Source organism: Grammomys surdaster, unplaced genomic scaffold (genome assembly GCF_004785775.1).
Source record: "Grammomys surdaster isolate TR1022 unplaced genomic scaffold, NIH_TR_1.0 203, whole genome shotgun sequence".
Lineage (NCBI taxonomy): Eukaryota > Metazoa > Chordata > Mammalia > Rodentia > Muridae > Grammomys > Grammomys surdaster.
In genome coordinates, this window is record NW_021604648.1 from 2,364,466 (window position 1) to 2,391,277 (window position 26,812).

At 50.3% G+C, this 26,812-nt stretch overlaps 1 protein-coding gene across 1 annotated transcript in view; it reads left to right on the forward strand.

Annotated features, from left to right (window-relative positions):
- Positions 1-244: 244 nt before the first annotated feature.
- Dgat2 (diacylglycerol O-acyltransferase 2) overlaps positions 245-26,812 on the forward strand; it is a 29,239-nt gene continuing 2,671 nt past the window's right edge. Inside the window, exons 1-7 of the mRNA XM_028770638.1 lie at positions 245-534; positions 13,165-13,293; positions 17,887-17,994; positions 18,367-18,437; positions 24,254-24,458; positions 24,982-25,156; positions 26,176-26,378. Of these exons, the coding sequence (XP_028626471.1) occupies positions 414-534; positions 13,165-13,293; positions 17,887-17,994; positions 18,367-18,437; positions 24,254-24,458; positions 24,982-25,156; positions 26,176-26,378 (1,012 nt within the window). The 5' untranslated portion in view covers positions 245-413. The remainder of the gene's footprint in view (positions 535-13,164; positions 13,294-17,886; positions 17,995-18,366; positions 18,438-24,253; positions 24,459-24,981; positions 25,157-26,175; positions 26,379-26,812) is intronic.

Sequence of the window (26,812 nt, forward strand, 5' to 3'; positions counted from 1 at the left end):
GCTCCATTTTCTGTACTCTATAAACTCTGTCCCGCACAGTTCAGGCCATGCTACCTTCCTGGGCTCTGTGCATAGGTTATCCCCGGGAGCCTCACCCCCCTACAAGAGCATGGTACAGTCCGGGGCGGACCCTTTTGCCCCGCCCTATGGCGTCACGACCCGCCCCGTTGTGAGGTTATAAAGCGCGCGCGCGGCGGCGCTAAGCGCCGTGGCCGCGCTTCGCTGGCTTTCGGCTTACTTAGGGTGGCAGTGGCTACCTACCTCGGCTCTCGCCCTGCTGCCGCCACGGCCTGGGCGCTGTCCCTCGGCTCCCGGAGCTCAGCGCGAAGCCCTGGCCCCGGCGGCCGGGGCATGGGTTAGGGGCACGGTGTGAGGCGGCTTTCTCCACGGCCGTGAAGTGCACCGGCTTCAGCATGAAGACCCTCATCGCTGCCTACTCCGGGGTCCTGCGGGGTGAGCGTCGGGCCGAAGCTGCCCGCAACGAAAACAAGAATAAAGGATCTGCCCTGTCACGCGAGGGGTCTGGGCGATGGGGTGAGTGTCAGTCATCCCTAGGATTTTCATCCTGAGGGTGCACACAGCAAAACGACTTTCAGGAAGGGACTCTGGCCAAGGCGTGCTGCCTTGTGCGAGACGGACGGCTAGTTAGTCCAGGTTGCTGTCCTAGACAATTTCTTCCTTTTTAAAAGGTCTCAGTTGTAGCCTAGGCTGCCTTCCAATTCTCAATCCTTCTGCCTCGGGATCCCAGTTGCTGGGGTTGCAGGCGTGCCACTACTACTGGCTTCTCTGTAGGGGAACCTGAGTCTGATGCATCCTGTCATTTTGGTCATGGATGAGGCAAGATTCATGCTTACCTAGTTTGGTTACCCAGTTTGAGCCAGGCAACCTGGTATGCTAGTCTAGCCTGGGTTCATTCTCCATCCTGGTACACATGCTGTAACATGTGTTACATCACTTTCCATCCCCCAGCTGATGAGGGCGACACCACCCACTCAGCTCAGTTATTAGTGATATTTCACTCTCCAGCCCCCAGTACTGTTCTACCTCACAAGGCGGAGCAGGATTTGGCTGGGAAGAACTGGATGGGGCAGGGTGGTAAGTAGGGTTTTGCAATCCCCTGAAACAGCCACTGGATAGAGAACATGCCTGCCTGGAACAGGTGTGCCCCAACTGTCCTCTGCCCAACTTTTGTGTGCCAACCCAGACTGTGAAGCCCTCTCAGCACAACCCTGAGTCTGACATACTTAGAAGTGAGGTGGGAGACCCTTGGGGTTTTTGTTTGTTTGTTTGTTTAGTTGGTCTCTCTGTAACAGCTATGTTTGTCCTGGTACCCTATAGACCAGGCTGGACTTGTACTCACAGAGATCCACCTACGTTGATTTTCCTTCTGGAAGGTCTGTCTTCAAGGTAGAACTGAGGCCATCAGTGAATGGGGGAAGCGGACATACAATTCAAATCACACCACAGCTTTTCCCATACAAGGCAAAGCACCCCCACATTGCTTAGCTGAAGTTGCAGAAACTGAAAGAGGGAGAACATGCTAACCCAAGTTTTCCTTAGAAGGGCAGCGGTGGTGCACACCTTCAATCCCAGCACTTGGGAGGCAGAAGCAGGCAGATCTCTTTAGTCTGAGTCCAGCCTGTTTTACAGGATGAGTTCTAGGACATGCTGATTATGGTAATCTTGAAAGTATAGGCAATCAGGAAGGAAATAAGATTGCTGGTAAATCAGCTATCTATTGATTACATCTGTTAATACATGTTCTATAAAGTCAAGAACATGCTATATATATACAGTTCTAAATTCAGTCTTCTCGTAATGGTGCAGCAGGAGTATTTCTTGCCATTTATATGTCTGCCATTCTCACATGCTGGTGGCTGCATGCTAACCCGTGCTGCAGCTCCAGCACAGCGTCCCCACCTGGCATTGGCACCAGTCCTGCCTGACTGTTGCTGTGGTTATCTGCCCCTGGAGAAGTCCCGAAGTGGTTCAGGGGGTAAGCCTTTGGAGCTGCCCCACATACAGCCTACAGCTTCTAGTGGCCTCTTCTCTGTGCTTCTCTCTTCATTGTGCCTTTTGATGCCCTTAACAGAGAAGGGTGTGACTTGCAGTGTTGATACTTTTAAATATTCTCAGTTTCTGGGTAATGGCCCCTGCCTGCTGTCTGCTGTGGCCCCTCCTGGAGATACTCTTCCAGGGCTCTCCTCTGTCTTCCAAGAGCAGGATGCCTATTAGATTCATTTTCCCACAAGTTTGTTTCTGTTTTATTTTTTGTTTTTGTTTTGCTTTGTTTTTTCGAGACAGGGTTTCTCTGTGTAGCCCTGCCTGTCCTGAAACTCACTTTGTAGACCAGGCTGGCCTCGAACTCAGAAATCCGCCTGCCTCTGCCTCCCAAGTGCTAGGATTCAAGGCGTGCGCCACCACTGCCCGGCTTGTTTCTGTTATTTAAACTCAGGAGAATTTGTACTCCATCAGCTCTTGAGCTGTTCTTTACTGTCATAGCAAGAGAATTTCTCCATGTTGTTGTTCAACGTAGAAAATACATTGGGGAAAAAAAAGTGGGTGTGATTACCTCATAGACTGCAACCAGGACTAATATGAAATGCAAACTAGTCAGTTTAGCTCTCTGGGATCTACTTTGGTGAAAGACTAGGTGGGGTAGGGAGGGTGCTCAAGCAAATTTTCTGTTATCTTGACATCTCCAGGAGGCCTCCTTGTCCCTCCTTGGTCCTTACGGACACTCCCTAGTGGCCTAGTTTGTCTCTGCAGATCAGTTCCCACTAACCACCCTGTTAGTGGCAGTGTTCAAGGAAGGAGGAAAGAGTATGGATTCTGTGAAGGGAAGTTCCAAAATAGGTGAGAGATTGCACTGATAACTTGGTGGTTTGTGTGTGTTTTTTGTTGAAACTTGGATGGTATGCATTTATTGGAAGAGAGGGAGTCTGTTTCTTTTTTTTTTTTTTATTTGTGTGTGTGTGTGTGTGCGTGCGTGCGTGCGTGCGTGTGTGTGTGTGTGTGTGTGTGTGTGTGTGTATCTTCTCAAGGCAGGTTGTTTTGTTTTTTATTGTTGGCTGTCCTTTAACTCATTCTGTAGACCAGGCCTTAGACAACTGCCTGCCTGCCTCCTGAGTGCGTGTGCCACCCCTCCTGGTTCACATTGGTATTTTCTGATCTCCGAAAGACTGACTTAGAGGCTAATAGGTAGCTGCAGGTACACCCCTGCCTTTGTTCCTGGATAGGGAACTTCTCATGATAGAGCCTTTGGATGCTTATGGCTATTCTTAGTTTAGTCCACGACCCATCATGAGGTAGTGGCAGTACTGTTCTGAGCTGGGACATTGTGTGGCTCCAAAGCCTAGGACAGGGGGTGGAGTCATAGTCAGGATTTTAACAGAAGAATCCCAACAGCTGTTTGTTGATGACTGCATAGCTTGGATGGTGGAGATGGAGAACCCCTCCCCTGGGCATATGCTAGGTGGAGGGCAAAAGTAAGTGGCCAGATTGTTGGGATAATTCTGGGACTGAGGGTTGGCAGTCCTGACACAGTCCTGTAGTTCTGTGATCGCAGAATGAAAACCTCGATCTTGTCCCCACTCCCTCAGTTCCATGTAGCTTTTCCCACTTTTGAGTTACATCTGCTGCCAAAGGCTCACCTCCGCCAGGAAAGGAGGGCCAAATGCAGTGCTTTATTAGCGGGAAGTGACTCAGTTGCAAGTGTGGAAATTCTGCTCCGCCTCTACCCTCCTGCTAAATTCAGCGGCAAGTACTTGAGTTATCAAACTATAGCTACCCATTGTGCTGGGTCTGGCCCAACCTTCATAGTACAGATTAGAAACCCAGGTCCCCAAGAAGGACTGGTCCCGTAGTAGAAAAGACAAAAGGTAGAACCCCAATTTCATCTCCATCTGTGCCTATCAGCCTCCTTAAGCCAGAGAGGTGTGGGGACAGGAACACTGACCATAATATGTACCATGTAGTTGCCAAATGAATGCAAATTACTCCATGTTGGGTATGATGTCTCCTTTCCAAGCTTTTTAAGGAAGCTCCCTTAGGCTTGATAGATAGGGATACCAACAGCCCACAGAACTTTTGTCTGGCTAGATAAATTGTCCCCCCTTCCCCAATACTCCAGACCTCAGATCCTGTGAGGCTGCCTGAATACCTCCCACCACCTCACACCCTCCTGGCTGCCGTGTCGTGTGCTGGTAGACTTTGTGACCCTCTATTATTGTGCATAAGTTGATTCTGTCTCAGGGTCACCCGTCTCAGATCGTGGAATGCCTACCCAGATTGTCACCACATCCTCCAGCTCCCAAAGCTTGTACTTTGGTAGTCCTTATCACCTAGTTATGATGTGTGTATTGTTTGGGTAATTGTCAGCCCTTGGGGACAGGGACCTCATTTGTCTTCCTCAGTGCTATATTCCTGGTGTCTGACCCTGTGTGGGCAGGTGGTACAAACCCTGGAGATATTTGTTGAGTAGAAGAATCACTAGTGGGACTTCTAGGTCCTCTAGGCAGAAAGCCCTGTTTTTAGCTTCAGTGTAATTCCTTAGCTATTCCCAGAACTCTTTGCTTATATGTGCTGAGTGTCCTAGAGACACTCAGTCTGGTTAAGAGCTTGCCTTGGGGGTTGAGTGCCAAATGGGTACAGGCAGGTGTACCGTGATCCACACATAGTTCCAGACTACAGAAGGCCAAAGCCAGGATTCCTATCCTGCCTTTATTCCTGCTCCCTCTGGGACATGATGGGTTTACCGTCTCTGAAGATTTCATTTTCCTGTTTTGAAATAGAGTCAAAGTTGGGTGTTGGGGTGCATGTCTTTAATCCCAGAACTCAGGCCGAGGCAGGTGGATCTCTAAGTTCCAAAACAGCCAGGGTGTTGGGAACCTGGTATCCTAAGTGGCATACTTCCTTGGCCTCATCATCAAAGACTACCTTACTTCATAAAAACTGGATACATGAAGGCTCTGGTTCCTGGAGGAGACTCTCGTGGGTATGAGCTTGCGGTCTGCTGGCTGAACACTTCTTACTGTGTTAAGAAGCATGCCCGACTTTGCCTCAGCAAGCCTCTGCCTCTTGTGATTGTTAGTTCCTTCCTGTGTGAAATGGACAGGGGTGTGATAAAAGTATTTTCACTGTTATGGTCCTGAACCTGTGAGACCCTTGTGCCAACCCCACAGGAGCAGGAAGCCTGAGGGTCTGCTCTCAGAGTAGCTGGTAATTCTGAGCCAGGGCCTTCCACAAGGAGCCAGCTCCTCCGTGCGGTGAGGTGGGCTGACTAGGTCAGCCCCTTTGGTTCTTTCCAGCGGGAAAGTGTCTCCAGACTTGGCCCCCTGCTCCTCCTCATTCTTACCCTCAGTGTCATCCCAGAAAATGGGGCTTGCATCCTCCTTGGGGCCCAGGTAAGTACCCTAGAAGAACATACCTCCCCGTGGATTGTCACAGGGACCTATTCTGGAGACTCCTTGGTGACACATGCAAGCTGGTGGTGTTGCCATAGCAGCCCCTCCTACTCCAGGATTGAATGTGCTGGGTCAGAGAGTGGGGGGTTGAGAAAGCAGGCACTAGGGCCTCATGTCACTCTTATGGCAGTCCTGGTGGCATCCTAAAAGACTTACCTTTTTGACTTTACCTCCCAGGACTGTACCTCATTTAATGAAAACTAAATATGTTAAACCCTAACCCTCTGGAATAACCCTTGTAGGAGCCAGTGTTCCTATTAGATCATTTGTAGATTTAAAAAAAGCCATTAGGAATTGTAGCAGAAGCCGGGCGGTGGTGGCACACGCCTTTAATCTCAGTTCTGGGGAGGCAGAGGCAGGAGGATTTCTGAGTTCGAGGCCAGCCTGGTCTACAGAGTGAGTTCCAGGACAGCCAGGGCTACACAGAGAAACCCTGTCTCGAAAAACAAAACAAAAAGGAATTGTAGCAGAGTGCAGAAGGTCTGAGTTGGCAAGACCTGAGGCCTCCTCTGCTCTGTTCTTACACCTTATGTAGTGCTCCAGGGAAACCTAGAGAGGAGGGAGGGTTCCAGAAAACCTAAGGAGACTGGGATGCTGGGCTCCCTATAGTAGGCCTGGCCAGGTATTTTCCCCAGCACAGCATGGATCTGTGGTGATTTGGCCTTCCCTTTGGGCCAGATGTCACTATGGGCACTATTTTGGGACACATAATTTCCATAATCGCTCTCAAAGGAGATTGTTCATCTTTCTGGGAAAGAACTCACCGGTGTTAGCAGATGAATGACTATCTTGCTGCCCTGTCCAAAGTTGTTGGAAGGGGTGGAAATTGACGGGCCTTTTCTGGTGTTCAGGGTAGAGGCCAGCACTTCATGGCCTTCTAGTTCTTCCTGCCTGCCTCTGTATTCAGATTCAGTCTCTGCTGCAGCTGGACTAGACTTGTAGACTTAAATCCTCAAGCTTGTGCTCTCTCTCTGTAGATTCCATTCGCAGGGCCCCATGACTTTTTTATGTCAATATGATACCTCATTTGAGCTGTTACATCCCCTCCCCAGGATAGTCTGGGGACATCCCTCTGTGCCTGGTCCTTTCAAGCCCCCTGTATATAATTCATAACCTTGTCTCCCCAGCTATGTCTAGGGTGGGTAGTCCCAAGAATTAACAAGTAATTCTCTGGCAGGTGCCTGGGAAGCAGAAGGGGTCCTTAGGAAGTACATTTCTCTCTGGAACCTTCCTGTTGTCCCTGACATTAGTCTACCCTTCCACTTAAGAAAAACCTTTTCTGTGTGGCACAAGTCAACTTATTTCTGTTCTCGCCCAGGCCCTTTTTTATTTATTACAGTCCCTTCAAGCATTCAGACATTGACTAGGTACCTGCTCTTTGTATGGCTCCATTCTGTAACATAGGAACCCAGACAGAGTAAAAAACATAGTTCTTGCAAATGAACATACACCTCATAGTCTAAAGGGCTTTGAATGTAGGAGTGAGAGGCAACCTGTCAGTGTGGGCAGGCCATCCTCACTTGGGCACAGGAAGACATCCCAGAGGGAGGGTGATAGGCAAGCTGGCAAAGAGCCAGTGCCTGACAGGGATCCCCAAAGTATCTGCTAAACAACTGACCAGACTCAGAAGCAAGAGAACGATATTTGGTGGCACTGCAGGCTGGGTCAAGAGCATGCGAGGCCGTGGTTGGGGACAGCTGTGTGTGCATGGATTGGCGGAGCCCAGCACCACAGTAGGACGTCAGCAGGCCTGGCCCTCCAGAGCTGATAGTTCCACCATGTTGGCCCTGTCGCCATCACATGTGTGGACTCTGGCCGAAAGTACCTGCCTGAGGCCACCCAGAAGACAGCTAGCTTATCTCTGGCCTCAAAGACGTTGCATCACTTTGCCACTTGACTGGACGTCCTGGCCTCCAAGCCCCGCATAACCATGCAGCATGTGCAGAGCCCTTAGAAGCAACTTAAAGTAGCTTCCTCCTCCTCAAACCAAGGTAAAGTTTCAGTCCAGTGGCCCAGATGTGGCATCCTTAGGACCTGGGAATGTGGGCAGGATGCCTTCCTGTCCAGCGAGCCCCAGGGCCCTTGGTGACTCTGCTTTCTAGATCTTCCCAGCTCTAATAGCTGGGCCAGTTCTGATTGGTTCTCTCCACAAGTTATTTGGGTTCCTAACAGGGACCCTGGGTCAGAACTAAGGACACTGGGTCTCAAGGAGGGTGACAATTTGCAAGAAGCATTAGAGCCTGAGTTTGTATTGCTTTAAGGAGAGGCAGGCGTTGTTACATCCATAAGGCAACGAAAGGTTATTGATGCTTACTTGGTAATTAGCTGCCACTCATATAGATCCTTGCTTTTTATGGAGCTCTTGCCTAAACATGATCCCACCTAATTCCCTGTGCAGTCTCCCCCGAGGTAGGTATTAGCCCCACTGTGCAGGTGAGGAAACCAAGGCTTGTATGGGCGGTGACTCATCCAAGCCACACTTCCTGCAGGTTAGAAGCCAGGTTTCCTCACTCCGGTTCTGTGGACTTCTCCTGGGTGCAGCGTATACACAGATACTTGTTGTGGAGGTGGCGGAGGCCATGGAGGCTGCCCTGGGACATGGACTCCCAGCTGCTCTGTATAGTATGTGCTTCAATACCTGTGTTCCCACCTCCTGTCCCCAGACCAGCGACTCTCCGCCCCGGGCTCTGGCTCATTGCCCCAAATTTTTTTCCTTTATGGCTCGCCTCCACCCGGTAGCACATCTTCTTCCTCCACTGTGACTTGAGCTTCCAGACTGGTGGGGCTGATTCCCACTCCCAAACACTTCCATCCCTGGCAGCACCTTCTAAGAACTCGTGCTTTGGGTCTTATCTGTCATACCGCTTTGATTAGACGGTCCTCTGTTTTCAATTTTTCTTTGGGACATTCCGCTACCCCTCTCCCCTTTCTGGATTGTTGATGATGTGCCTTGACCCTGCCTTATTGAAACCCCCTCTTTGTTTTGGCTGTTCTACCCCCGACAGTCTCTGCTCACCTTCCTCCAAAGCCCATCCTGTACCGTTTCTCCTAATGCACAACCTTGGCCCACCATTAGCACACCGTGAAAAGCTGTCTGCTCACTCTTCAGATCCTTTCCACTGCCAGGTGAAAGCAGCTACTGTCTCACCTAACTTAACTGGCCACATGCACCTTATGTACATTAAGAACAGTTTGATAGCCGGGCAGTGGTGGCACACGCCTTTAGTCCCAGCACTTGGGAAGCAGAGGCAGGCGGATTTCTGAGTTCGAGGCCAGCCTGGTCTACAGAGTGAGTTCCAGGACAGCCAGGGCTATACAGAGAAACCCTGTCTCGAAAAACAAAAAACAAACAAACAAACAAAAAAGAACAGTTTGATACCTGTATACACTCGTACACACACATATGAATGCTGTAGTATCTTTACGGAGGTCAGAGCACAGTTTGAAGGAGCTGGTACTGTCCACCATGTGTGTCCCAGGATTGGGACCCTGCTCATCAGGCCTGATAGGGATTACGTTACACATCAGGCTCCCGTCCTTTTTCTCATTAATCTTTTCCAACAACCCCTCGAGGTTATTCTCATGCTCAGAGACCTTTACTCACTCATCTCATGTCACGGAGCCAGACAGGGCAGAGCTGGCCCTTCCCCAAAGTGCGGGGCTTAGGTGCACTCTGCCACCCTTAGGCAAGGGTGAGAGAAAGCCAGGAAGCCCTGGGAAGCAGCCTCCTTGCTCACTCTGATATTAGGTATTGAACAAGAGGAGTCTAACACAGTTCACACTGTTTCTGTTCTTGGGCCCTGAGATCGAGGCTGTTGGGTCCGCTGGCAGGCAGCTCTCGTGACCTCAGCAGGAGCTTGACTCCAGAGCTGCTGGGTGGGGCTCTCCCTTCTTGCACAGCCAGTCTGCACAGAACTGTCGCCATGGCAGTGATACACAGTGTAGGCGAGGCAGGCGGCCCTTCTCATCCAGGTGTTATCTTGGGGTTTGGGTGTAGACTTGCCATGTTTAGTAGGGGAACCCACCCTCTGTATTGTGGCATTGTTTAAGTGTTTGAAGGGACTTGAAGTCCAAATACCTGCCCTGATCTGGCTTCCTGTGCCCTTTCCATGAAGTTCATCTCTTCCGGTTTTATCATGCTGGTTTCCTCCATGTCTTGTGTCCTCCTAAGGAACACTAGGAGACAGTGACATCTGCTCTGGGCCTCTCTGCATTCCCTTCCCTCTGTCCTCCAGACATGGAGTAGCACTTGAGCTGTGTGGTGCGATCAGCCTCCTGAGTGACCTGTGGGGGAGCCTTTGCTTCACAGGACTTGTCTATCTACACAGTACATACTTCATCTCTTCTGTGAAAAACGGTGTCACAAGAGGAGGTTCTGTTCCCTTCATAAGTCAGGGGAGCCTGTGCTTATAGATGGCAGGAGAGGCTCAGCATTTTCAGAGCGGGGTTGGCTTGGATTCTTGAAAGCAGGCCCGTACAATTGGGCATCCAGCCTCCTCTGGGGCCAGCCATGTTGGATTTGTCCAGCCATACAGCAAACTTTTATATTGCCTACTCCTACACCCTGCATGTGCCATGACCCTGTGTGAGACACACAGAGTCTAGAGTCAGGTCTCATCTTGGCACTCACGAGTCACTGATGGAGGTGGGATTCTGTGAGATTGGAGAAGAGTGGGTGTGCCCAGGGAGGCTTGGGATGAGGAAGCTGGAATTGGCTGGATGCTAAGACTCTCTGGCCGCCCTACCTCCGAGTCAAACAAGCTGGGTGTGGAGGTGGTGGCGTTTGATTAGCTTCCTTACCAGTTGGACTTCTGCCAACCAAGCTGGAGTAGGGGAAGTGTTAACAACCAGGTGGCAAAGGCTGGTTATGCCCTGGGGATGTGCAAGGGAGCCCTCACTTCCTGATTCCCCAGGTAATCCTCCCAGGGGTGCTGGAAGCTGGTGAACTTGAGGTCCCAAATTCTGGCCAGGAAGTGGACACCAGGGATCATGAACTTGATCTAACTCAACTCCATTTTAGAGATGGGGAAACTACTCCAGAGAGGGAAAGTCACTTGGACAAGTTGACACAGGAATTGGAGGCACAGCTGGGACTAGAGCCCGAAGGCCTGCAGCCTCTCTTTGCTCTTTAAGAAGCCTTCTGTAGCGCGCCTGTCATTCATCACTCAGGAAGCTGCAGCAGAATTGCAAGTTTGAGTCCATCCTGGGCTATGTGAGACTCAACAAAACCACATCTAATCAGTAAAACACAAGATGCAAACAAGAACAACATGAAACCGTTCTTGATCTGCCCTCTGATTAATTTCCATCACTTCCCAGTGTCCCCCAGCTTCCCTGTGGAGAGAAGACAGAAAGGACGTGAGACCAGCAGCATAGGGACAGATGCCAGCCTGAATTTAGGTCTGAATAGAGTCCCACACTCTGAGGCCCTGACCATGATCAGCATCACATGGGGGTGATGATGACAGACTCCCAAGATTCCAAGCTCCAAGTCCTCAGGCATCATTCTTGCTGCTCTGCCCAGCATGGAAGGAGTCCTAGGGGCCCGAATGGCTAGAGTTGAGTGCCTTTCTCTAATACTAGCCAGGCCCTGCCAGGCTGGGGACCTAGATGTGGATCAGAACTGACCTTGCCTCAGGCAGCATCTGGTTTCACGTGACAATCAACTTGAACTTTGTCCTTTGCACAAGGAAGAGAGTCTGGGAGAGCTTCCTTCTCCATCCCCTGCTGCTGTCTCCTCACTTCACTGTCAAACAGAAAAGCTCCCCAGGGTCTCTAGAAAGCCTCTGTCAGGCTCCAGGCTTGGGTGGTCCCCAGGGAAGAAAGGATTGTACCTCCCTAGAGAACATAGGCCCTCTGCATCGGGAAAGCATAGTATGTCAAGCAGGGTGTTGCCTCTAAGGGGCAGTCATTGTCTCCTAAGGGCCCTTAGGGCTACCACTGGAGCCTGGACTTGAGGCAGGCCAGGGAGGTGGGGCTGTGGGAGTGGATTTGAGGAATGTGGTCCTGCAGTCCCCCCCACCCCCCCACCGTTTCCTCTCACAGAAATGCAGCCGGCCCTCCCTGGACTACATTCCCATTTTGCTGGCAGGGCAGGGAGTAGGTGGTTGGTCTAGTGAGGCAGGATGACAACAGGATGGCTCTGGCCTGCTTGGATACGGACTTGCAGAGTCTCTCAGGCCCTTGATTTTGTCTGTATAATGGGATGAGGGTTGAACAAAATGGGGTACTCCTCTATTGTAAGCAGTTTCAAAAGATTAGGGGGACTTGGGCTAATTTGGAGAAATACCTTTTTTTTTTTTAAGTTTTCTCAGTTTTGGGTGGGGCATATAACCAGTAAGGAGTTTCTGCATGCCTCCCCTAAGCTGAGTGCTACCCCAGCTACAGTTGGCCATGCTGGCTGAAGTGGAAGGCCTGCCAGTGTAGGGTGAGGGTTTCTAGTTTCTCAGATTTAGTGCTTTGGGGTATTGTCAACTGCAGAATTGACTCAGTGGACCCTGGGATTTCTAACCTGCTCACAGGTGATATGATGGTGTGTCCCCAGACCCTGCTTAGGACAAGACATTGCTACAGCACCTTTTGTCTTCCTGCCAGTGGAGTACCTGGCCTTGCCTGATGGGTACATATGCTTAGCCCTCACAGCCATTGTTGATGACAGTGATGTAGTCAACCAGCCTTACGTAGTCGACTAGCCTTGCGTCGGGAGTTTAGCCTATTTTGGAGGTTCATTCATTCCTCTTACACATATGCTTGAGACTTGTCCCCACGTATAGTTCAGGGAAGACCCTTAAGTATATAATTGTGACAATCATTTGTCTTCCCTAGTGCCACCTCTCCTGTAGGCACCAGGCTGCCTGGCTGTACTACCTGTCAGCTGTTGGAGTCCAGGGGTCATCCTGGGTCTACAACTATAGAGCCAATTAATTGAGCACATTTTGTCCTGATTTCCAGTCTTGGCACTTGCTTAGAAGCAAACATAGGTACAGCCCCAGATCAGGTGCTTCCTGTGTCCTGTGTGTCTTTGCTAAAACACCACTCCAAACACCAGCTTGGGTTTTATCTGCAGTGCAGAGCTATGCTCCCCACTTTAGAGGAAGTAAGATACCCCCTGGATCTTTCCTAAGCCCCAAGTTTTGGGAGCTACAGTGAACATGAATGTAAATCCCTCTTAAGCTGGTAGTAGTATAGGATTGGTTGTTCAGGAGGGAATGAGAGTCAATTTCATGGAAAAAAAGGTGTCCAGAATAAAGGGAGTGGGGCAGGGATCCAGGATGCTCAAAGTACACTTGGACAAAAATCAGAACAAAATATTGCAGATTGGATGTTGAACTTCTGTCCTTGGCCTCATAGCCACAGATACCAAAGATTAAATATTTGTACTAGACCCAGATAAAGGAAGATATGTGTTTGGGGCATAGGAGATGGAAGCTATCTGGCCTCCTATATATGGCCCAAATCCAGGGCTTGCTCTTAGCTTCCTCAGTACCGCATCCCCTGTTTTCTACATAGAAACTATGATATGGGGAAGGCTGTAAAGCAGCCATTAGGAAGACATTTGGTGGCCGAGTGAGGGTTCAGTTATTGCTGACTCTGTGGCCCACATTCACCTGTCTAGCAAGACATCTGTCGGAGGGGTGTTACCTTGAGGTGTCTGAGGCTGGGGAGCAGGCTTATAACAAATGGACATCTTCCCCTGCAGGCACTGGCTCCAGCATCCTCTCGGCCCTCCAAGACATCTTCTCTGTCACCTGGCTCAACAGATCCAAGGTGGAAAAACAGCTACAGGTCATCTCAGTACTACAATGGGTCCTATCCTTCCTGGTGCTTGGTAAGCTCACCTAGGGTGGTGGTGAATGGGCGTGAAGTGGGCATGGTTGCATGGTTGCATCCAGTGAGATCATCTTCTTCCCCAGCTTCTTTCTACTCCCATGTTTTAGGTCAAACATTCCACCATTAGGCATGCCAGAAACCTTAATCCATAGGTGTAGTGTGGCTTCATTTTGCAGCTTAACTTGCCCAACTTACTACTTGACTCTGGTTCTGTGGGATGCCTGAAGCTTGTGCCCTTTTTACAGTCAGCCCATCTAGTCTGCCAGCAAGGAGCAGGTGTGTTGCTTTGCCTTAGAACATTCATTGCCAGGTTCGAGACCTACTCAGACAAGCTCTGACTTTACATAGGCTTCTTGAGCTCTCAGAGCAAGCATCCTCCTCTTGAATGTGAGGGTCCGGCTGCTCGACTCAAATGGCTTCTATAGATACCCTGGGGATTGAAGATAAGGGTTGAAAGCTGCTACACAGATGGTCCCACTGCACGGATGCTGTAGTTAGAGGGTCCAGAGATCCCAATGACAGTCCCAATCTCCTTTGCTGAATGAACTTCCCAGTTACTCCCCTACCTGTGGTGGCTTTGTGACGCTGTTTGTGCAGGCTGGCTGGGTGCTTCACTGCCTGCCAGGTAGACTCATCTGGGGTGAGGGCAAATACTGCTCCCTTGGGACCTTCTCCTCATGCCCAGGCCTTGTGTCCTCAGCACAGGTTAGTCTCTGAACACCACGTCTGCTCTTGTAGCCAGGCCTTCAGGCATTCTCTCTGCAACCTGTCCAGGATGGTGGGAGCTGAGCAGACATCAGATGGTAGAGAGCCTTGAGGCAGGCATGGAGCCTCAGCCCACAGTGTAGACCAATGGGAACAAAACCACATGTGCCAGGTTCTTAGAATGTCTTTTGTCAAGTGTCTGCTACACACGTGAGGAAGTGGAAATGTAGAGGTTCAGTGACAGATCATGACACACATGAGGTAGCAAGTTGGAGTTTGAGTCAAAGCCCAGTGAGATCCAGAATGAACGGCTGGAGACCACGGTGGGCTCTAGATTCACTGAACTCCTAAGATTAAATGTAAGACCATGTATACATTTTTATTGCTAGAAAGGCTGTAGCTGTCCTCAGATTCTTGCAGGGTCACATGGCCCCCCAAGAGGTGAAGAAACAGGTTTGAGGACAGGGCTTAGACCCTGAGTGTGGTTTGCATTTGGCTTCTTATTAGAATACCAGGGTAGAGGAGACAGTGCAACCTTGTCTTTGTTCAGACAGGAAGGAAGAGCCTAGTGGGGGCAGAGCCTTGTCTGGAGCCAAGACAAGAATTCAGTGACCCTAGCCTCTCGGTCCTCTGCCTAGTCTGCTTTGCCAGCTCCTGTTGTCTCTGTTTGTACTAGAAGCCACCACTTGCCTTAGTGGGTCAGAGCTTGGCTGTGGGGCACTGAGTAAAATTGTGCAATCCTAGCCCAGAGAGCATGTGCTAGGGACTGGCCCCAAGCTGTAGGTTAATGATCTGTGAGGCCCAGCCACAGCTCAGAAACTGGCTCAGCGTGTCTTTCCGACATGCTGGTTGGTGTAGGTGAGAGCTAGACCCAGGCAGATGATTGGGCCTGCTTAAGCTGCAGTTAATGACAGTATGAGCAGTTGCCACCACGCCCTCCCACTGTGTCCCAAGCCTGCTGGTGGAGGCTTACTCTACTGTTGACACTGCTGTGGATCCCCTTCATGTTTTTCTTAACCAGTTTTTTTGTTTTGTTTTTATGATGTCCCATGTAGTCCACTAGAACTCTGAAAGCTATGGGCCTTCTTGCTTCTTTTAATTGTATAAATAAAGTACATTGGGTTTTAAAGGAACTAGTAGTGCTGGAATATAAAATATGTAAATGTTTGAAACCCAGTTGGACATTTAGTAGTGTGTGCTTCTTTTATTATGTGTTGAGTTAGAAAGTAGCAGCAGCTATAATACTAATACTACTAATACTAATAATTACTACTACTCATAATTACTAATGATTACTAATCTTGAGTGGTAATCAATGGAGCGTCATCAAGATTGCATCGACTGCTATAATTCGACATGAACACACCTTTGTCATTGTAGGTATCATGTCAACAGACTTCGCTCATACTTCTGTGGTTTAGTGAAGGAAATGCTAACTTTCCACGTGCATTCAATATAAAATGTAGATGTCACCTTGCTCCCCCATACAAGTCCATAGGCACTTACTGTATTCCAGATCACGTGTTAAATTCCAACAGCATGTCACTGTATCTTGCCAACCCTCTGTAAGAAAGTAAAGGCTCGGGTGTGTGCAGTGGCCAGTACATGGCAGGGACAAGTCACCAAGTCTGCTTGGTTTTAGAGTCCCTGCTTTCTATAGCCCTGTGGCTGTGTCTTCTATTGAAGAACACCCACACTCTGCCCTGTACCACCAGCTGGGGCCCAGAGCTCTGCAGTGTGAGTTGCTTGTGGCTCCCATGTACAGGAAGGGATGTATGCAAGTAGTTCTGAGCACTCTCTGTGTAGAACAAGCAAGCTGATTCGATCACTGTGCTAACATGTCCTGGGCCCAGTCCTGAGGCATTGGAGGGCCTCAGCCTCATCACCTGAAGACATGGCACAGGTAGCTGTTGTAGGTTCTCCAAAAGGGAGATCATTTTATGGGCTAGCTTATAGTTGTTTTCCCAAGCCTCCCTCTGTAAGGTTTTTGGATACAGGATCTCTTTATGCAGCCCTGATTGGCATGTATGTATGCATGTATGTATGTATGTATGTATGTATGTACATCCGTACATATGTATATAGTCCAGGCTGGCCTCAACTTACAGAGATCCACCTTCCTCTTCCCCCAGAGAGCTAGGAATAATGCTGTGTGCCACCATGCCCAATAGGTAGCTCATTCTTTTTACTTAAAAAACCTTTCTATATTGATGGCTGGGGCTGGAGATTAATCTCACCTTGTTCTAGCTCCAGAGTTGCTCATGGACTTAGCTCTGTTGGACAGGCAGGTAGTGAGAGAAAATGCACACCTCGAGAGGGTGGGGGCAGCCCCAGCTACATAAGAGCCAGGACTGGAATACCAACTTTGGGCTTCTGTCACTTAGTCATGTAGAAAGGACAGGTATGAGGTGATAACCCTCGTTCCCATAGCAACCAGTGTTCCAGCAGCAAGGGCTTTAGGATGTTTTCACTACGCCCTTTCTGAACCCCACGAGCCTAGCTGGGTCCTGGAATGAGCTGAGCATTTCTTTGCTTTGGACACTGCAGAGGCTGGTGCTGGAGGAACTTTTTGTCTGGGACCATGGAAGGGGGGGCCGAGGCAAACTATATGCTGCCTAAATATAAACAGGACTCTTCCCAGCTGCCTTAGGACACCCATTATCTTCAACAGGGTGTGTGGCCTGCAGGTGCTTCCCAAGACTCAACTTCCTGTGTGTCTACCACTGCTAAGAAACCATATGCCTGTTCTCCAGAAACTGTCGTCTGGTTTTAGTTCTCCTAGGGAAAGGCTCAGGAGGAAGAGGGTGAGAACCACAATTTCCCCATTCTTAGGCTTACAGAGATCTGCATCTAGATTGATTCATTCTCATGGAAACAACTCTCAAACAGGGCTTTGTAGATGGAAAAGGCCTAAGAAACCTGAGACCTGTCCCCACCCAGTGTGGAGGATTTAAAGGCAAGAGATTGTATGGTGGGGTAGTTTGATACTGAGAGCACTATGGAAGAAACAAGGATCTAATGAGGGCTTAAAGACTAGGTAAAAAAGCAGGAAGAGAAGCCATGATGAAGGCATCTAGGAGTGGCCATGAGATACTGGCTCTCCTTTCCTCTGGGCCAGGCCATTCAGCCTCAGGGCCTGACAGCAGGTCCAAAGTACAGAGACCACAAATAGGTGTTCCAGGAGAAGCTTTCTTAAGTGTTTGGGGAGAGGGAGCCTGGTGAGCTCTGGCTCTGGCCTGGGGCTGCCTAGCCTTCTGTATGTTAATGGGGACAGCTCTCCTGTGACAGCAGTCCCCTTCACCCAGGACTCCACCCTTCTCCCCCAACCCCCATCACAGTCTGAGATTTCTCACCTTTGGTGAACTTCTAAGGCTGAGTATGGACCATGGACTTCAAAGTCTGAGTTTAAACCCTGACTCCCCTCTAGGTAAGCATGGGCAAGTCATTCCTGCCAAGTTCTCATCAAAAACAGAATAAAAGTCACCCTGCTTTAGTGACTCACTGGTTTAGCCCATCTCCAGAAGTAAAGGGAGATACTTGGTGATACTCCTCTCCTGTGTCCAGTTCTTTCCTGAGCACTGGCAAAGGGGCCATGCGAGGAGGAGACATTAAGAATTGCTTCACAAGAAGCTGAAGTCTCCTTGCATTGCCCGTCCTGCTCAAGCCAGGTGCCCCCAGCACTAGAACTCACCAGAGTCTTAGGAAGTGAGGTCTGTGCTGACTCTTCTCCTCACTGAACTAGCCACTCACCAACCATCACTAGTGCCTAGGCATCTGGGACCTCTGCCTAGATTAGTACATGGGAAACTTCATCCCTTCCAAGGGAGAAGGCTTGCCCCAGCCAGGAGGCCTTCGAGCCTGACCTGTTGTCCTCTGCTTCTCCCAGGAGTGGCCTGCAGTGTCATCCTCATGTACACCTTCTGCACTGACTGCTGGCTGATAGCTGTGCTCTACTTCACCTGGCTGGCATTTGACTGGAACACGCCCAAGAAAGGTAACCGGCTGCTCTCCGCCTGTGTCTCCCCTACTCTAGCAAGCTCACTCTGCGCAGCTGCTGCTCCTCCTCCTGGCTGCTGCCTCTTTTTTATGGAACACCTACTTTGTGAAAGATCTGGGCTAGGCTGTATGGTTAGGGGTGGGTGATTTAAAGCTCCCTCAGTGTGTTAACAGAGCTCACCTTTCTTAAGGGATGACTGGGAAGGGGTATGTGGGAAGGGGCCCACTGGGCAGGTACAGAAATTCTATGTGGGCAGGTAGATACATCCCTCAGAGGTTCATATATATGGGCTCTGTCTCGCCTCACCTGTATTGCTCAAATGTCCCTCACGCCCACTCCTTCCCAACACTGTGTCTTGTTTCCTGGAAGGTGGCAGGAGATCGCAGTGGGTGCGAAACTGGGCTGTGTGGCGCTATTTCCGAGACTACTTTCCCATTCAGGTAAAGACGGGCTGTGCTGTCTCGGGAGGACAGGAATAGGTGGGAATATGAACTGTTTGGGGTCTCCCACCATGAACATCTGTCTAGACTCTACTGACTCCATGCCAGAACGAGGAAAAGTTTGTTCGATACATATACTGGGAAGAGTGAAATCAAGACCTTTAAGACAGAACACTACATTTTTGTTTGTTTGTTTGTTTGTTTGTTTGTTTTTGGAGACAAGGTTTCTCTGTGTAGCCCTGGCTGTCCTGGAACTCACTCTGTAGGCCAGGCTAGCCTCGAACTCTCGAACTCTCGAACTCTCGAACTCAGAAATCCGCCTGCCTCTGCCTCCCAAGTGCTGGGATTAAAGGCATGTGCCACCACTGCCCGGCCAAAACACTACTATTTTCAGCCATAAAGAGGCAGAGTTGCCGCAGTTGGACTTGGCAGCCAAGGTGACCAGAGAAGAATGGTAGTCACTGGCTTCTCGTGTGATTCTTTGGGGAAAGCAAGACTTGTTTGGTTCTAAAAGATAATCCTACACCGAGGGTCTGCTCGATGTAAGGGGCAGGCAGGCATCGCTGTGTTTTGTGGTATTGTTTCTCCTACTTAAGTGAAGATTGAGGTTATAACTTAAAATGAGGTGACCTGGGAGGTGAAGCACTTAGAAGGTGGGGCTAGGACGTTAAGGGGGTGTGGCACTAAGAGGGCAGGGAGCGCATAAGCCCCTGTGTGAGGGACAGCTGTGTGAGCTGTGAGGAGAAAGGAATCCTCTCACACTCCACACTGCTCCCACCTTTCCCCTTTCAACCAAAGAGGTTAGAACAGCAAAGCTTGGGTGAACTCAGCCAGCGAGCAGCCGAACGGTTTCCAGTCGCTGCCCTGCCTCAGGAGCCCGGTTCCTCCCACCATGGCACAGTGCCTCTCCATTCAGCAGGGCAGAGTCCAGTGGAGACCGGGTGCTCATGCTGGGAGATGGAGGCCAGTGTCATCCAGGGTGGGACTGTCTCCCAGGACACAGCATCCTGCTAGGAAGCAAGTTTAGAAGTTACCTATGGGATTCCTCCTAGTGTGCCTTTGGCTATTTGAGGACTTTTTGCTTTAGGGGGCATTTGTCTTTCCTGAGATGGAACTGAGTCCCCAACAGGAGCGATATTGGTGTCTTCTTGGCTCCAACTGGCCCCTGCCTTGACTGCAGGCTGGGTGGTAAGACAGCGGTCTAGGCCTGATGTTATGGAGGACTGTGAGTGGGCCTGTGGGTTTCCTCACGTGGGAACCTGTCTGGCCAGCACTCTGAGCACCCAGCCCTGACACACCCAGCAGAAGGCAGAGAGCTGAAGACAGAGGCAGTATGAGTGTGAAAGTGGGCCTGACAAGTGTGGCATGCCTTTGTTGTTGTGAGTCAGGCATTGAGATGTCCACATGGAGGTGGCCTGCATTCTTCTCTGCACTGCTCTGGGAGTGACCCCGGGCTGCTCGAGACGGCCCTGCCTACTGCTGCCATTCCCAGGGCTTTGTGTTCCTGTAGTTAGGCTTCCCTCCTCAAAGGGCCAAAGCCTTGCCCCAGATGTCCAGCATGTGGTGCCATGGCTGTGGTGCCAGGCCTTCTGACGTGTAATCCAGGTTCCTTCTCCCTGATTCCTAACTGCCCATTCCCCTGCGAGGGACTTGACCCCAGCCATCTCCACAACGGGAAGATTCCCTCTTCCCAAATCTCCTTGACTGTTGGAACCAGAGTTTCAGTTCTTGCTCTGCCATTCCATTCACCAGCCTGCCAGGTGCTGCTCTTGGGCACGGTGATGGAAGAGAGTCAGCCCCAGGCTTGTGGCCTAGTGAATCCTATCATACTTTTTTATCCTCTGTGTTAGCTTTCTCAGCCTTCCCGATTGCCATTTGCCTCAACTGCAAGTTGGAGCTGTTAAGTGATGGAAGTGCGTTACTGCTATGGAGATGCTACTAGGTCTGCTCTGCTGTCTTCCCAGTCACTGTCGCCCAGAGGCTGGTGGGTCCCTTCCCGCAGCAAGTGACTTAATGCTTGTCGGTCAGATCCAAGCATTCAGTTCTTCTCCAACTGATCCTCTAGCCCTTCAAAAGACCCAAATGATGGGCTGGAGAGATGGCCCTGTGGTTAAGAAGGCTGGCTGCTTTTCCAGATAACCTGGGTTCAAATTCCAGCACCTACATGGCCGCTCATGGCTGTCTGTGACTCCAGTTCCAGAGGATCCAGTGCCCTCTTCTGGCCTTTGAGAGCACTGCATGTGCATGGTGCATAGGCATGCATGCAGATAAAACACCCACAGGTGTAAACATAAATCCAGTGGGGCATGGTGGCACGTACTTAGGCAGAGGAAGCCGGATTTCAGGCCAGCCTGGTTTACATAGAAAAGTTCTAGGCTAGCCAAGGCTTACCCTGTCTCAAATAAATAAATGAATAAATCTTAAAAAAATTTAAGAGCCTATGTTTTCGCTATTTCTCTGTTCCGTTGAGCTCACAGGGCATCGGTTGAACTGTCCTGTGAGGGTATCTGGGCCTCACCCTGAGTGTGACAGGCTCTACCCTTTGTTCTTTGCTGCTTTATATCAGGTTTGATACTCTGTGCCCTAGAGCTATGTGTGACGTGCCTGTTCCTCCCCTTTTTCCAGAGCTCCTGCCATGGGTTATGTAATAGAGATCTCCAGCTAGATCCAAGTACCCACTCTCTCCATTTCTCTTACTGGACCTCTTCTCTCCAAAGTCATCCAGCTGGTGCAGAAGGCATCTCTTTTGGCAGTGGTAGGGCTGGCTCTTTCAGCAGCCACTGGGACTACAACCACCTATGACGGAAGTGTCCCATGTCCTGGGATTCCGCTCCCTGAAGGGTAGGCACAGCCTTTGGGAACTAGGAAAGGCTCTCTGGACTTCAAGTCAGCTGTCTGTCTCATTTCATAGATTGCAGACCGAGGCCCAGAGAGGAGGCACTGTTCCAAGTTCACAAGACACTGCTGACATGCTGCTGTAAGCCTAGGCAAGCTGCTGCTATTCTCTGGGACCCAGTGCCTTTCTCTGTGTGGGGCTAGGGTAGGATAAGCCTGTCCTGGGAGCAGGGTGTGACAAATGACCTGCCAGGAATGTGCCCAGGCTTATACTTCCCACCTGGCCTGTCGTGAACACCACTGGACTGGGACTTTGCCACCCAGTAGGCATGTCAACAGAGCAGTCAGCAGCAGTGACCTTCACCCTCCCTTCAGAGTAGACATTCTGTCCAGTCTTGGGAAGGATAGTATGACAGGAGGCAGATCAAGACTATATCATATGCCTCTATTCTTCTTGGTACTGCATGGGGGGCCATTAACCTGTACAGTGGCCCAAGGACCATGTGTCCTGTCAGATAAGAGACTTGGGGACTTGGGGAGGGAATTATTTAAAGAACCAGCTAGGTTCCTGAGAGAGGTGGCACATCACTATCACAGGGTCTAGGGAAAAATGAAACTGAAGAGTCTTTGTGTGTGTGTGTGTGTGTGTGTGTGTGTGTGTGTTGTAGTTGTTTCAATGTGACTTCTCTAGGGGAGGTAGTGACTCCTTCCTCTAGACTTGTTTAGCTTGTCATCAAGAAACAATGTAGATCATCGGAGTGCTCTAGCCCATTCTGTGCTTTGTCTCACAGTCCAGCCACTGGCTCCAGAGAAAGTACCAGTTACCCTAGCTCCTCCTTCAGTGCCTGCCTTGCTGTGGACACTGGCCACAGTGCTTCACTAAGAGCTAGCTAGGTGAGCAGACCTACCTGCTGTCTCAAGCAGAGCACGAGCCTTGCACATACAATACAGTTCATGTGCCCAGCTCCATCCCTCACTCTCCACCCCATCCCTGGCAGCACCCACTGCCATTCCCTGGTTCTTTGGAGAACAGCTGAGAGTTGCTTTCCAGGCAGCACTAACCTGCTAGCCAAAGGGAAAGTGAGAAGAGAGCCACCAACAGGGGTGACACGAGAAGGCTTGCTCACATTTACATATGCTGCGGCCCCAGAGCTGAGAACAGCACCTGACCCTGCTCAGTCCCCACCTCCACTTTCTCATGCCATCAGCAGAGCACCCCCTCCGCACCTCCCCCTCCTCAACTGAGCAGAAGGGCCTTCACTCAGCTAGGAGGTTCCTGTAACTGATGTAAAGGAAAGCTGGGTCTTGCAATATTCGTCCATAGCCAGGGACTCTGCTAGCAGTGCAGGAAGGGATGCTGTCAGGCACGTAGACAGGGATGGGGCGAGTGCCCCTCGCTGAGGCAGGGCAGCTCAGGCAGCAGAATTGTATTTCTGGAGGTTTATCTCACAAAAACAGTTGGAAATACAGATAAAAGGGGGCTATTTATCAAAGCATTATTCTAGGAGGGGAAGTTGGGTACATTTAAAGTATCTACCAGTCAGGATTTGGGTGAGTGCTATCAGATCCGGCTGTGGAATAGGGAAGGGCAGCTTGGAGGAGACCAATACTGAGAGGCTTTGCTAATAAGCACTTTAGATAGGATATGTTTCCTAGAAGACGGTACTGGTGCTCCAGCTTTGTGTGTGTGGGGGGGGTGGTATCATCATCATCATCCTTGCCAGTGTCTCACTGTGTAGCCCTGGCTTGTCTGGAGCTTACTAAGTAGATAAGGCAGGAATTTGGTGTTTTTTTTTTTTTTTTAAAGAAAGGCCTGTGCCTGTTTAAGTAGGAAAAGGACCAAGTGGTTTATTTCAATGGAAGAAATAATGCAGATGTTCATTTTCTTTTTACTATCCTACATTTAAAAATTCTGAATATTGGGCTGTAATGGGGGCACACACTTTTAATCCCAGCACTAGGGAGGCAGAGGTAGGCAGATCTATGTGAGTTTGAGGCCAGCCTGGTCCAAGGATAGCCAGGGCTCTGTAACAAAGAGAAACCTGTCTCAAAAAAAAAAATCTACTTTTCTAACCTAAGAGAGTAAGTAATGTCTTAGGGACAGAAAACCTTTCTTCCTCCTTCTCTCTCAGCAGTTCTGTACCCACTGTACTCCTAGTCTCAATATCTCAGGCTTGGCAACCCTGGTGTTTGGGGGCTTGCTTACAGGATCAACCTCAGGCTCCTTAGGAAGCCAGTTATCACTCGGAGCATCTCAGGACAGCTTTATTGATAGAACAGTAGTTCAGATCATTAGCTGCCACAGCCACACAGCCAGCCACCTCCCCCTCCTCCCATGGATAGGGCTGCCTGGCATTAGGGCTGATGTTTGTCCTGTCCTCAGAACCTAAGTTGAGCCTGGCTGCTTGGCAAGAGCTTTGTACTATAGCCCGGCAGTACCATCCTTTTGTCTACACTGGAGTATAAGAGGTGGGTGGTGGGCTGCATGGGCTTGTCCTTTGATCTGTTAGAGCCTGCAGTGTGAAGCACCAGGCAGACTCTCCCTCCAAGGAAGTGTTAGTGGGTTACCTGAAGCCATTGCTCTACTTGCCAGACCTAGACTTTAGACTGTACCCAGTGAAGGCCGGATGCTCCTGTTAGGCCTGAGTGTTCCAGCTTGGTTACGGTTTTAGGGAAGTCACTGTGCTGTGGAGCCCAGAAGCAGGGAGGCAGGAGGCTGGTTGAATTCATGGCTTGGGGCTGTCATTGGCTGGGAAATAAGAAGGAAGGAAGGAAAAAAGCAGCCACCCGGGGAACCAGAGCCTGGTAGTTGCCAACCACTGGCACTGGTGTTCAGTTAAGAAGAATCTGAGGACAGGTTTGGAAAGTCTGTGCTGTCCTGGTTGGCTAGTAATGAGACACAAGACATCAGGTCCCTTCCCCTTTCTGGGCATGCCCTATACTCCTCTCCCAGATGGGCCTAACACATGTTTTTCTTATAGCTGGTGAAGACACACAACCTGCTGACCACCAGGAACTATATCTTTGGATACCATCCCCATGGCATCATGGGCCTGGGTGCCTTCTGTAACTTCAGCACAGAGGCCACCGAAGTTAGCAAGAAGTTCCCTGGCATAAGACCTTATTTGGCCACATTGGCTGGTAACTTCCGGATGCCTGTGCTTCGGGAGTACCTGATGTCTGGAGGTGAGGATCCACTTCAGCTACTCCTCCCGGGCTCTGCTGTTAAGCTGTGAGCCTCCCTGTTGATTATAGCAATACAGGGAATGGAAGTACCATTCCCACAAGGTGCTGGACCCATGCAGGTAGAGAGCCTGCAGCAGATACTCTGTCAGGAGCTGCCCTAGGCTTCAGGACGCATCATGGGTGACATCTTCTCACTCACTTCCTAGATAGACCAGCCGTTGTGCTACTTATTGTCTGTGCCCCTGCCATAGTCCCCACCTGCTGGATTGCAGAGCTAGGGCTTCATAGATCTTGCTGAATTGTTTTCTCAAAACTACTCTGTATCTTCCTCCCCATTTTATAGATAAGTAAACTGAGAATCAGAAAAAGTGAATTGCTTAGGTAGGAAGGAAGGAGCATATATTTTCTAAGAGGGTAACAGATCTGGGACCTACCTATAGAGATTTGTATTTTATCCTTGGTTGTATATTAGGATAGGGAATGCATCCATGAGCAATCCTGATTGTGTGTCCCCTCGCCCCAGGCATCTGCCCTGTCAACCGAGACACCATAGACTACTTGCTTTCCAAGAATGGAAGTGGTAATGCTATCATCATCGTGGTGGGAGGTGCAGCTGAGTCCCTGAGTTCCATGCCTGGCAAGAACGCAGTCACCCTGCGGAACCGCAAAGGCTTTGTAAAACTAGCCCTGCGCCATGGGTAAGTGCCTACACACACATCTCCAGTATTTTCTTCTAGCCAGGACACTGGGTCTCTGACAGAGGTGCCCAGACCCTAGGAAGGCAAAGGAAGAAGTGCCCACACTGCATGACTTGGCTCGTCCAGGTGTAGGTTGTGCAAGTGTGTGTGTGTGTGTGTGTGTGTGTGTGTGTGTGTGTGAGACCTGTTGTCCTTGGACACTTGCAGGTAGATTGAGAAGCCAGGTTTATATGTAGGGCATGTGAGAATGCGTACCACTTGAGGGGTCAGAGATGTGAGACTCAGTGGAAGAACAGATACTTGGTTTGTACAAAGCCCTGGGTTTGATCCCCTGTGCAAGCATACAGGCTTGCTCCCCCGCTCCCCCACACACACACCCTCAAGTAACCTTCTCCTAGTGGAGTAAGAGACGAGGAAGGAGATAACGTTATTTAAAGCACCAGGGAAAGCCTGTTGGAAGGGTGACCTTTAGACAAGAGCTGGCAGCTTGAAACGCTGATCTTTCTAGAAAACGAGGCTCATACTCTGATAAGCAAAGTCACTTCTGGGATCCCTTAGACTTCCTGGCAGGTGAGGAGACTTGAGTACCCATTTTCCACGGGAGAAGACTGAGGATCCCTGACCTGGGGGCCAGAGCTGAAGGTCTAGAGCCATCCCTTGTACTCTGTCATTGCTTTCCACCCACATCTCAGCTGTGGGAGCCCTGACTAGGGTGAGACAGGTTCACTGCACTGACCCAGTAGTCCAAGTCATTGAGGCCCCATGAATCTTAGAGTGAGCTCTTCTCTAGGGTTTTAGGAGAAGCTGTTCAATGGTGTGCTCTGTTAGGCCAGACCAATGGCAGGGGGGAACAGGGACAGCCAGTGTGCTGAGGCTGTGACATGAGGTGAATCTGTGGCTGTGAGGGAGTTGAGTTGATCTGGAAGGCAGAGCCGGCCCTGCTGGATGAGGTACTCTAGGGTGACAATGAGAACGGAACCCAGTGAGGGGGGTCTGACTAATCTGGGCCTCTTTCGCAGAGCTGATTTGGTTCCCACCTATTCCTTTGGAGAGAATGAGGTATACAAGCAGGTGATCTTTGAGGAGGGCTCCTGGGGCCGATGGGTCCAGAAGAAGTTCCAGAAGTATATTGGTTTCGCCCCCTGCATCTTCCATGGCCGAGGCCTCTTCTCCTCTGACACCTGGGGGCTGGTGCCCTACTCCAAGCCCATCACCACCGTTGGTGAGTCCTAACCGGCATACTGAAGGCCATCCTAAGCATGGCAGGATCCTGGGCAAGTCACCCGGCTCAGATAACATCCTTGTCATAAGGACCCTGAGGGGTTGGGTACTGGGAGTGAGGAGGCTGAGCCAGGGCTGCACAAGTGTTAGGAAGTGATAGGAAAAGATATTGCAGTACTGGCCATGCAGCTGTAAGGAGGAAAGCTATAGGGTTATGCTGCTGCTCTACTCTAGTGTGCCCACCCAGGAGACATCTACCCTGCTGGCTGGGAATTCAAAGCAGAAAAGAGGGTGGAAGAGCCAGGTATTGTTGTGCATGCCTGTAATCCCAGTAGGGAAGGCAGAAACAGGATTGCTGCAAGTTTGGGGCCAATCTGATCTACATCGCAAGTTCCAGGCCAGCCAGAGCTATGTATGAAACCCTGGCTCAAAATA